The sequence below is a fragment of the Chanos chanos genome, chromosome 8 (assembly GCF_902362185.1).
Source record: "Chanos chanos chromosome 8, fChaCha1.1, whole genome shotgun sequence".
In the NCBI taxonomy this organism is placed as follows: Eukaryota; Metazoa; Chordata; class Actinopteri; order Gonorynchiformes; family Chanidae; genus Chanos; species Chanos chanos.
Window position 1 is genome coordinate 31,872,145 of NC_044502.1, and position 11,690 is coordinate 31,883,834.

The 11,690-nt window shown below is 39.4% G+C and overlaps 1 protein-coding gene across 2 annotated transcripts in view; it reads left to right on the top strand.

Moving 5' to 3' along the window:
- Positions 1-11,272, top strand: part of gria4b (glutamate receptor, ionotropic, AMPA 4b) — a 73,923-nt gene extending 62,651 nt beyond the window's left edge. The window contains exons 12-16 of one of the 2 annotated variants that reach the window (XM_030781038.1): positions 4,187-4,385; positions 4,940-5,187; positions 6,879-6,993; positions 10,421-10,558; positions 11,108-11,272. In XM_030781038.1, coding sequence (XP_030636898.1) covers positions 4,187-4,385; positions 4,940-5,187; positions 6,879-6,993; positions 10,421-10,558; positions 11,108-11,272 — 865 coding nt within the window. Of the gene's footprint in view, positions 1-4,186; positions 4,386-4,939; positions 5,188-6,878; positions 6,994-7,921; positions 8,037-10,420; positions 10,559-11,107 lie in introns of both variants that reach the window. The other variant, XM_030781039.1, reaches the window with a different exon arrangement.
- The last annotated feature ends 418 nt before the right edge of the window (positions 11,273-11,690 follow it).

Genomic DNA, 11,690 nt, shown 5'->3' on the forward strand with positions numbered 1-11,690 from the left:
ATAGCCTGTGGCCTCCGCTGGCGCTATAGTGGGCCTATGTTTTTGATCTAAGTCTCACGTAGGACTGCATGTGCAACTCTAGATAAGATCATGCATTACGTCATTCCCATATATAGTTCTAATTAAGATTCAGTTCACAAATAAGGCTGTGACGGTACAGACAATGCGGCACTGTGAAGAAGAAAAAAAAAAACAAAAAACAAAAACAATACAGTGGCATTCTAGATGATAATAAGGTAGCTGCGTTTTACAACATTAAAAAATAATTATTCAAAAAGCACCCGTAGTATAAAGGGATGAGTGCATTAAATCATTGGGGGTGTTTGAATAAAAAAATTGAATGAAAATTGAATTTGTTCTAATTCAATAAATAAATGAAAAAATCATTAAAAAGAAAAATAAGAGAACAATAATGGAATGTAAAAATATAGTCATATAGATATTAAGGCTGACATTTTCAAGCAGACATTTAAGAAATAATCTTAATGTATGTGTTATTTTTAGCTTGATTTTTAAACATGACCTCCAGTCATATTTTTAGAATAACACAGACCCATCACTTACTGCTGTCCGGCAGATTTTTTATTCTGTTCAAATTGTCCGATTATTGTTCTGTTGAACAACCTGGGGATCTGTCCTGGTATTAATACAAGTAACCAGGCAAAAATGTCACAACAATGTCATGCTTTGACAAATTATTTCCTGTGCTCCAAACCAGCTCAGTCAGACCTCACCAAGGTCAGTGACAAAGAAAACCTCTTGAGTTATTGCTTTCATTAAATCTCATTATTTTTCTAGTGGAAACAGGGTTAAGGTTCAAACAGACAGCCTTGACATGTTTTCTCATTCAATAAGACAACATGAAAGAACAGCAGAATAGCTAGCATCAACAGACTCAACAGAAAACATCAACAGAATTTTGAGAACCTTTCACTTTCAGTGACATGGGCTATTTACTACATCCAAACAAAATGTTTAGTTACTAAATGAAAGGTCCAGATATTAAGGGTATGGAGTATATGACGAGTTATTACAATCTGTCAAACATGTTCCTGGTACAACCCATATTAATTTCCATGCGCACGATTTGATTCACTAAAGGATGCTTTGTAATTTGACCACTAAAGCATTAAGGGCTGTAGCTGTCTTTATCACTGATGTATCAGATCACTTCAGTGTATTTTGAATGTGCTCACCATGGATGACACAATGTGGCATCAAAAAACTTGATTTCAGTTCGAAGTACTGGAGAAGTTTTGTGGTGTACCTTTGCCAGTTTTCTTCTTTGTCTTGTTAGGTCTAAAGGTAAAGGTCTAAATAACAAAAAAAAAAAAAAACTTAAAAATTTATCTTGTTACCTGAGTCAAACTGACAAAGATCTCATCTAAACTGCTGCCTTCCTGGTAAAATGGAGAAGTATATCAACTTAAAACCAACTGCTGTAAAGTAGAATAGATGTGGGGGAAAACAATTGCGAGGGTCTGTTATGATACCCTGAGACAATACTTTGACAGAACACTTTGTGATACAGCAGCAAAGAAGTCTGATTTTTCTAATATAGTGATCCTGAAATACTGTTGGCAAACTCCCTGTCCACCACTGGTTGGTGTAATGGGCTTTTTCCTCTATCTATATGTGATCAGTTATTCAAACTATTTTCTGATAAAGACCAACACTAAGACTTGACATATTGTAGACAGGATGCATACTGTTATATTATTCCTAATCACCTCTGGCTGTCTAATGGTGACAGTCATGGATTCCTTCTCTTTAGTTAATGTACAGATATTGAATGAGATTTAATCAAGTATGAAACCCCTATATATGTGCTCATAATCCCATCCCGCCATTTAAAAAAGACTTTGACATCTTGTTCGATGACATTTTGGCTATTTTTAGCTGTTGTTATTAATATTGCTAACTAGCGTTTTCATTACTGCTCTGAAAATTTCAAATTGTCCAGATGAAACCTCTACTAAAGACAAATGACTTGGATCCCACTGCCATCAGCAATTTCAAGCCTGTATGTAAGAAGGTGTAGTCTTTAAGCAATGTAATCAATATCTCATGAAAATTTATTAGAGCACAATTCTGAACCAGCATGCGCTAAGGTTGAATTTTGTAGCAAAGTGCTGATGCTAACAAGGTCTCGCTTTTCATCTGCTTGACTTGACCTGTTGCCTTCGGTGGTGTTAGTCGCAAAGGTTTTTTTTAGACAGGATAAGTACAAAAAGACAGGATCAGTTCAAAATGAGGTTTCTCCAGAACCAACCTGACCTGCAGACCAGAAAAGTTATCTTCCGTAGAATTATACTTGCCGTTTTCTGGGTCCTCTGCTCTTCTTTAAAATCAGAAGGCATAGTATTCATTTTCATAGTTGTGTTGATGACAGTTGTATATGACTTTTTTTTTTTTTTTACTTTGATAGTCAATTCTCTATTCACACTTTAGTCAGATGTGTGGCAAATATAAATGTACAGATGTCACCAAAAAATTAAAACATTCAACTATTTGTATAATATTCCCAAAAATATATGATTTTTGATATTTACAGCTGTATGTGTGATGTCTGACTGGGCTCATTTACATTCCTCCTTTAGTGCGTGGGGTAGAGTTTGCCAAACGAAAAGATGCCCATGAGGATCAGAACATAAGCGTTTTTTTTTCTTAGAGAGTTTCACCAACAATAAAAAGTCATAATGACTCTGCTTTGATAAAGGACCACCTGAGGATATGTAGCGGTGACAAGATACTTTAGGACTTCATTTGTCAGCTGCAGTGTGACTATTTGTGATTGGGGAGGAGTTATTGAAAAGACAATGCAAGAGACTACAGACAGACATTTTTATGTCCACTGAGGATACTATGACAGGTAATTGAAGCAAAGGACTGAAGCTGAAAGCTCAAGTCATTTTTACACATATAATTAGTTGAGGTTGCTCGTTTAATGAAATCTGCCCTGCCGTATCAGATTGGCACAGGTGCTACGAACCCAGACATACCTGCGTGTCTAATGTCTGATGTATTTATAAATCTATCACCATGACAACATCGACCATGCCGGGCAAAACGACACAAGTGTGAAGTTATATATTTAAATTTTTGTTTCATAGTGTTGCCCATTTCATAACATTTTACTCTCAGTAGTGTAAACCCTGATGTGTAAGAGATCGGAGTGCACATCCTGATTTTAGCACTCTGGCTCCGCTGGTGAATTTAAGGTTTTTGACCCCCCCCCCCCCCCCTTCTCCCCCAGCAATAGGGATATCGCAATGTGTTTGGCAGTGTGATGCAGTGAGCTGTGGTCCCAGATAAGGAATACTGCATGTGTTAAAATCAAAATAATCTTATAATATTTACAAAGTCCATATTTCATGGCTGTTTCGTGAGTATTTTATCACAACTTCATATCAAAGTCTAAACCAGCATTGGATCACCCTGAAAAATAGAGCAAAGCACAGAGATTCATAAATCCAGTGTGTCTATTGTACTGTCATATTCAAATACTGGTTTGCATAATTTGAGTGAGATGACAATTTAAACAGCATTAAGAAGCATCAGTGCGCCTTCAAGAAATGTTATTTGAGTGGTTTCCTCTCCTGCCCACCACAATCCATCATTACTGAAACTGAGTGAATTTTCCACCTCAGGAATGGAGAATCTTATCTCACATTTCCTCTAAGTTCAGAACAATTGCATGGGATTTTAATATTTGACATCTTTATCTCCGAAGGTTATTGATCGACCAAATATGTGCGTAAAAAGGTGAAATGTATCCTAAGAGCATAAACGAGAAGGTCTCGCTGTGGTGGAACGTAGTATTCACGCCTTTTACTACAGCGACACGAATACTCCAGAGATCTCCCTATCATGCCATTTGTACATAACTTTCTGTAGAGAACCTTTCATTGTATATGCCAAGCTCGAGCATTTTCTCAGTCTGGGTGAATTAGCCTTGATCTTAACATGTTTGTTGATTTCTTCATTCGGAATAAATTCTTGTCTTTAACACTGTATTATCAAAACTGATTTTCTACTTTTTCTTTCACACTTGCTTTCTCTCCTGTTTTTCATTGTCGACCCCCATTCGTCCCCTGTATGCAAATATTACTCTTCATCACCCATCCTCTCCTCTCTGTCCTCTCTATCCTCTTTTCCTCTCGTTTCTCCCTCTCTGTGTGTCTAGATCTCTCTCTGGGCGCATTGTAGGGGGAGTATGGTGGTTCTTCACCCTCATCATCATCTCCTCCTACACAGCCAATCTGGCAGCTTTTCTCACTGTGGAGAGGATGGTTTCACCTATCGAGAGTGCGGAGGACCTCGCCAAGCAGACAGACATCGCCTACGGCACGTTGGACTCCGGCTCCACCAAAGAATTTTTTAGGGTGAGTCGGGCCAGATGAGAAGAAGGAGCGTACAGCTGTGTATTCACTCACAGTAGCGGGTGTGTGTGTGTACTCGTCCCCCAACACCGAAAACAGGGGACTCTCAGTCATGTGTGTGTGTTTGTATCTGTGCGTGTGTGTGTGTCTGTGTGTGTGTGTGCGCGCGTGTGTGTGTGCGCGTGTGTGTGCACAAGTGTGTGTGTGTGTGGGGGGGTGGCTTGAGAGATTAATGCTATCACATTCCTCACCTGTTTTAGATTTTAGTGAGATCAAATAGATACATGTGCAGCTTCAGTTCTCTGTAAGATAAAGAATGACAGCATTGAACTTCATGATTTTCAGTGCCTGTCTTTGCAAGGTTTTTATGCTAATCTTTATTCGGTTTCTTGAGTTTGTCAGGTATTGCTATAGCTTGGCAAGAGAGGATGGTGTGTGCGTTGCAAAACTGTGACACAATGCAATGGTCAACTACCCCCCCCCCCCCCACCCCCTCCCCCTTTGGATTTGCACACTTCACTGGAATGTTCTGCTCTTTTCTACCTCTCCACTACCAGAGGTCAAAGATCGCGGTGTACGAGAAAATGTGGAGCTACATGAAGTCTGCTGAGCCCACCGTATTCACCAAGACAACAGCAGAGGGGGTTGCACGCGTACGCAAGTCCAAAGGGAAGTACGCCTTCCTGCTGGAGTCTACCATGAATGAGTACACAGAACAACGGAAACCTTGTGATACCATGAAAGTTGGAGGCAACCTGGACTCCAAAGGCTACGGGGTGGCCACGCCCAAAGGCTCACAGTTAAGGTGGGTGGAGTAGTATAACAATATGTCACGTGTTGTTATGGTATTCCACCTTCCCTGGCGTGCCTAATTCTATCTTTTTTTCTTTTTTTTTGTTTTAATCATATTTTTTGTCACACTCGTGTGTTATTCGGTGGGGTGGGGTGGAAGGGTTACGTGTACATGATGGTGCATGACTCTGTGTGTGTGTATGTCTCTACGCGTGTGTGTATATGTCTGTGTGTGTGTGTGTGTGTGTGTGTGTATGTGTGTGTGTGTATGTGTGTGTGGTGTATCTTTAATGATTTTTGGTTTGTTCTTTGATATTTGGTTGATTTCATTGACTTTTGGGTTTGAGAGACTCCGTGCAGGTAATGTGCATGTGCTATGGATGTTACTGTTGTTTGGGATGAAATGTTTCATGTGTGTAATAATATCTCATTTTTTTCCTTTTTTTAAAGGTGATTTGAACAGGCTGATGCAAAATGAGAGCCGTGTGAATGTCCCTCAGTCTGACACTCCTCTACTGCCTTAAACACACATCAGTCTCCCATTTAGAGAGAGAGTCTGATTCAATCAAATAAAAATAACATTTAAACTGTGGAATTATAAAACTCCTCAGTAGAGTAAGAGTTTACCATCCTCACAGACTCTGTGTGTGTGTGTTTGTGCACCTGTGCGTGTGTGTGTGTGTGTGTGTGTGTGTGTGTGTGTGTGTGTGTATGAGCATATGTCTGGGTATATGAGAGACCATGCATATTTTAAGATAAGACACTGTGAGTAGGTGTATTTTTTCTTACCGTTCTACAGACAGTCTAAAACAGTCACTTACAGGGTAAGGAGTCACTTAGAAATGACGGTAGTTCCTTTTGTTGGTCCTTTCCTCCTGGAGTTACAGCTCTCTGCTGTCACTTCTCCTGATCTTGAAGGAATTGGCCCCCATATGCAAGAGACAGCTGCGTAGTGATGTGAGCACAGTGTCAGACCATGGCTGTCATTTCACACGGCTCCACTGAAGTGACTGTTTCATGCTCCTTTGTCTCTTCTCCTACTAACTGCAGATATTTTTTTTCTTTCCGTGCCTAATCCCTTGTTTTTTTCCCTGTCTGTTTATTTTATGTTGCTTTCAGGACAAACCTCTCTTGAATCACACACTGTTTCAAATTCTCTCTGATTATTATGTCATTCAGAAACAACGCAGGACTTTAAAGTCTTGTAGTGAGTCTAAGACATTTGTTTACATTTATATTTCATATTTATATTAATTTTGTGTTGAATAAGTTCTGGTCTGTTGACTTTTTGGAGACTTATCATGAGAAGGGCCCAGACTTTTAAACTTTGCTGCTGCGTGCCCAGAGGCAATAGTTCAACTAAACTGTTGCCCATAGCAATTTCAGACATTTAATGGAGAGTTACATAATCTGTAAGCATTTTACGGAAAGAGTAACATGTTTACAGTCTTGTAAAGGTTTATGAGTTGAGGATAGAAAAGAGAGTAGGAGAAAGAGAAAACAAATGGAAAAAGAAAAAGATTGCCGCGTGGACAGTAGCGCATCATATCAGAATTTAATCCAAAGAGAGGTTTGTCCAGGCATTGATTTTAGTTGAACTTGGGTAGTTCGGAGCCCTGTAATTTTTTTTTTTTCTTTTTTACTTGACTTTTCTCTCTGATTGGACATTGCTCACTCTGACAAAATATGTTTTATCGTTTCAAGAAGTGCAGTTAACCTGGCAGTTTTAAAACTGAATGAACAAGGCCTGTTGGACAAATTGAAAAACAAGTGGTGGTACGACAAAGGAGAGTGTGGCAGCGGTGGAGGTGGTGAGAAGGTTAGCCACTCTGTCAACCAGTGCGGGTAAACTGTGACAGTAGTAACGGGTGCATCTGCCAGGGCGACCCCGTGAGCGGCCTCCCGGCCTTTCCTCTGACCTTATTCCGCCTTCGAAAACGCAGAGGGAGAAAAAAAAAGCAATTACTGTCAAAACACAAATATTCGCTCCAAAACCACCGAAACGGACACGATATCAGAGGACATGTTGGATCTGCGACCGTTTATGAAGCTTATTTCGATACTATCATGTACTGTGTCTTTGCGAAATAACATTTTGAGAAATGAATTCAGGGTAGGGAGGATGCGGATTGAGGTTGGCCGAAACGAGGGAGACTAACGGTCTTTTCCTGGAAATAGAGTAGCTTGGTATAGGAAACCTTTACTTTACTTTCATCCTTTCTAATGAGAAACAAATCATTTGTCCCGTGGAAACAGATTTTTTTTTATGTCTCTCTAAGGAGGGAAGGAATGGAGAAGTGACTGCAATTAGACCAAATTTTTTTTAATTGAGCTTTTAATCTATGTCCAAAAAAATTCATCTGAATTTCCTCAACTCCACGTGGGCTAACAATGAAAAGATTTTTGGCGTATTCACCCGCGTTGTTCTCACGGGTCTTTTTTAAAAAACAATCTGCCAATAGTTGTGAGTTCACAGTAATTGCCTCTATTGTTTATTCAAAGATAGGCCGTGGCAGTATGTGCCCATTACCAAAAGTGACAGAGCGGGGTCCCATTCGCATGTCTGTTACGCCACCTCAGGACCTTAAACCAGTACCACTTCCAGGTGTGTATAGACATGTTCACTAAATGGGACCCTTAGCTCGGTCACTTTGCCAGTAGAACTGAAGTGACGGATAATGTAACTGAATAACATAAAATAACATGTCCTATGATGTTATTTATGTTATTTTCCCACGTGGTTGAAGAACTCCCGTAAACCTTGCCGTTTTGAAACTGAGTGAATCAGGCATCTTAGACAAGCTGAAAAACAAATGGTGGTACGATAAGGGCGAGTGTGGACCCAAGGACTCGGGAAGTAAGGTCAGTCTCCACCAGTCTGGGACCATCACTGTAGTCTAATGCTCGCACAGACGTGGTTACAGGCTGTGTGTCTATGAGAGAGAGAGACCTGCAGTCAGAGAAGGAGAGAGAGAGAGAGAGAGAGAGAGAAAGAGAGAGAGAGAGAGAGAGAGAGAGAGAGAGAGAGAGAGAGAAAAACTTGTTTAACTACAGCATGCTCACACTAACCGTGAGGAGAGATTCACAGTTTTGGACCGCCACCATTCGACTGATGTTCCGTGGCTCTTAACTTAATAATGCATAAACCAGGTTATAAACTTAATAAAGGCAGCTTTTTATGTGCCCTATTAAAAATCTCCACCGAATTAAATTGTAAAACCCTTGCCTATACCATTAGATAAAAAGAAGGTTTTAAGTCCTAAAGTCACCTAAAACGACAGTAGTAGAATTTGTCTGCGTTATTGGCCTTATTGACTTCAGACCTGTGGCATGACACATCAATAGTATTGAGCTTAGGACTGGCTGAAAACAGGGCTTAGAAATGGAAAAAATAGGTCTGATCAATCCATGAACAGAATCACTTTTTTTTTTTTTTTTGGTTTGTTTTTGTTCTTGCTTTCTGTCTTCAAAAAGTTTGAAACCACATAATACAGCATAAAAAAAACAGAGAAAGGTTGCTTACATTGTTGAATCTCATTGCTTCTTATAAATTTATTTAACCATGAAATCTGCATCTCATGCATGAATTTGAATTTTAAAACAGTAACTGAGGTCTAGGGAGAAAAACACTGCACTAATAAGGCATAAGGTATAAAAATTAATAGAAAACATTGAAAAACCATTTAGTGTAACCTAAAGGATGACCTAATAATACCCATGCATGAGTATGTCCACAGTCCAGGAATATAGACTGAATGTTGTTACCACAGCACCAGCTGGTAGCATGACAGTTTTATGCAGAGTGGAGCAATTACAACAACTAGTCAGTTTGAAAGCATGGTACACACTATATGTTAATTTAGCCTGTGTGTACCGGCTAACCCGTTTAAGTCCTTGAAACTGAAGATTTATAAAAATCTGATTCCATTCATGTCTGCTTTGAAGTTCGATATACAATTGCCTTTCTTCTTGCGTCAACAAATGCCATAAAAAGAAATTAATACTCTGCTAATTAGCCATTGTGTCTTTTGATTTGGACTTTTGAATACACAACAAAGCAAATTAAATGTCTTTCCATCTCTGCAGTCTGCCCAGCGTTGCCTTGTGCGCAGTCTCTGTGAAATGTAGTTCTATATTTAATTACCTTTCCGAAATTTGTTGGAGTACACGGAGTTGTCCATCAAATATCACAGCAAAGAGCGGTTGCTTATCAGAGCGATGTTCAATACTTAAAAATATAATTAAATAAAGAACTTCTTTTCCCAATGACCAAGAGCCAGACACCACTTGTCTGGCTGCAGATAAGGAAAGCATTTTATTTAAATTGATTATACTTTATTGTAAATCACAAATATCCAAATCAGAAGATGTAGGTTGATATTTAGAGATTCATTTCTTTAAATTTTAAGGGCTATTGCTGACATAGTAGAGAGAGGAATTGGAAGGAAGAAAGTTCTGGAAAGAAATATCTGAGTCACTGTGTAATCACTAATGGAGTCCACAGACCAGATAAAAACACAACTAAATTGTCAGCTAGAGCCTGTTAGTGAAAATAATTTAAAACAAAAGAATGTATATAATGAAAAAATTTCATAATGAAAGAATTTGTAGAATGAAAGAATTTTCACTTATTCTCTACTGTTCTCTGCTTCTTAAAATTCAAACTATTGAATTAACCACTCATTCTGGTTTGTAATTGATGGCTAAGTTCTATAACATTGGAAATTTATGTTATGAAATTTATGTTTTAGTCTTTGTTCCTTTAAAAATTTTAATTGTTTCCATTTTTCGTTTCCATTTTTTGAACGGTTTCTAAGCCCTGGTTGAAAAGCCTGTGGGAAATGATCTGACATGGAGACAAATTTAGACTCAGTGCAAACTTGAATCAAATCTCTGATTACTGTCAGAGAACTCCTAATGCACAGTTACATATATTTTGATTCTTCTTTGCAAGAATCTGAGAAGGTATCATAGCAACACCCAATAGTAGTGTAGGAGTTCTGAGTCTAGTTCTGAAGTGAATGATATCGGTGTGAGTGTTTTTTCCTTGTTTTATACATATGTCTGTATTTGAGTGGTTGCGTGTGTGTGTGTGTGTGTGTGAGAGAGAGAGAGAGACAGAGAGAAAAAGAGAGAGACAGAGAGAATGTGTGAGTGTGTGTGTGTGTGTGTGTGTGTATTTCTCCACTCCTGTTCATTTAACTATCTCTCTCCCTGTCTCTCTTCCTTTCACCGGTCGGCCGCAGGACAAGAGTTCCCAGGCCCTCAGCCTTAGTAACGTGGCTGGGGTCTTTTACATCCTGGTGGGTGGTCTTGGTTTGGCAATGCTGGTCGCCCTCATCGAGTTCTGTTACAAGTCCCGGAATGAAGCCAAGAGAATGAAGGTGGATGTTATACTACTCACCTACCCAGACCTGGCCCTCTTCCTATCCCTGAAGGCTTTACCCCTAATCCTTACCCACACCTCAAGCCCAAACAACAACTTTGAGAATATATAGAACAGTTCCTATGCCCTCAGGAGTCATAGCATAGAGACGTAGGTGATAAAACATGGGTGTAAGTGGATCTCATCTGTGATGCTGTATTCTGTCATAGCTTTCTGTGTTTGTCCCTATTTGTTTTATAGGTTTCAGTCTAAGTAGAGACTCCGGAGTTTCCAAATTTCTTTGGACCTAAACCACATAGTAAATTAGGAGAATTGTAAGAAATTAAATGTACAGGTCAACATATCAGGTCACCCTTTTGTGAAAAAATATCCACTGTCAGGGCTATTATTACTAACAGTTCTTGAATATTATTATTAATATTATTATTACTATTATACTATTATTATTATTATGTTTTACTGATGTGCTCTCACTCTGGATCAGTGGAACTGATGTTTATATTTTGTCTTTCTTTGTGCTTTTGTTTTCTTTCAATTTTGCATCCAGCTCACCTTTACAGAGGCCATGAGGAACAAGGCCCGTCTGTCAATCACAGGCAGTGTGGGTGAGAATGGGCGGGTCCTGACCCCGGACTGCCCCAAGGCTGTGCATACTGGACCCAGCCTCAGACAGAGCTCTGGACTGGCTCTGGTGTCCTCCGATATACCATGAAAACCAAAAACATCCAAGTGCCTTAAAACTCAGCAGTACCACCAACATCAGTAAAAAAAAGAAAAAAGAAAAAAAGAGAAAAAAAAAAAAAAAGCAACCAACCACTTCAGCAACCATGCAGCAGTGGGCGGTAGTCACACCCTCATATGACAATGGTGAAATCAGAAATTTCACGTGGAGAGAAGGGAGGATGACAGTTGTTCCGAAAACCGGGAAACAAAAAAAAAAAAACCTTCGGATTTCACTGTGGGACCTAATTGAGATAAGCTGCAGAAATTTCCAGCAATCATTGAGAGATCTGCACTTAGAAGTTATTTTCAAGAACCTGTGCCCATTTACTCTCACCCCAACACACCCTCACAAACATCCCCCGCACACAAGCACACACACACACACACACACACGCACCATGCCCCTC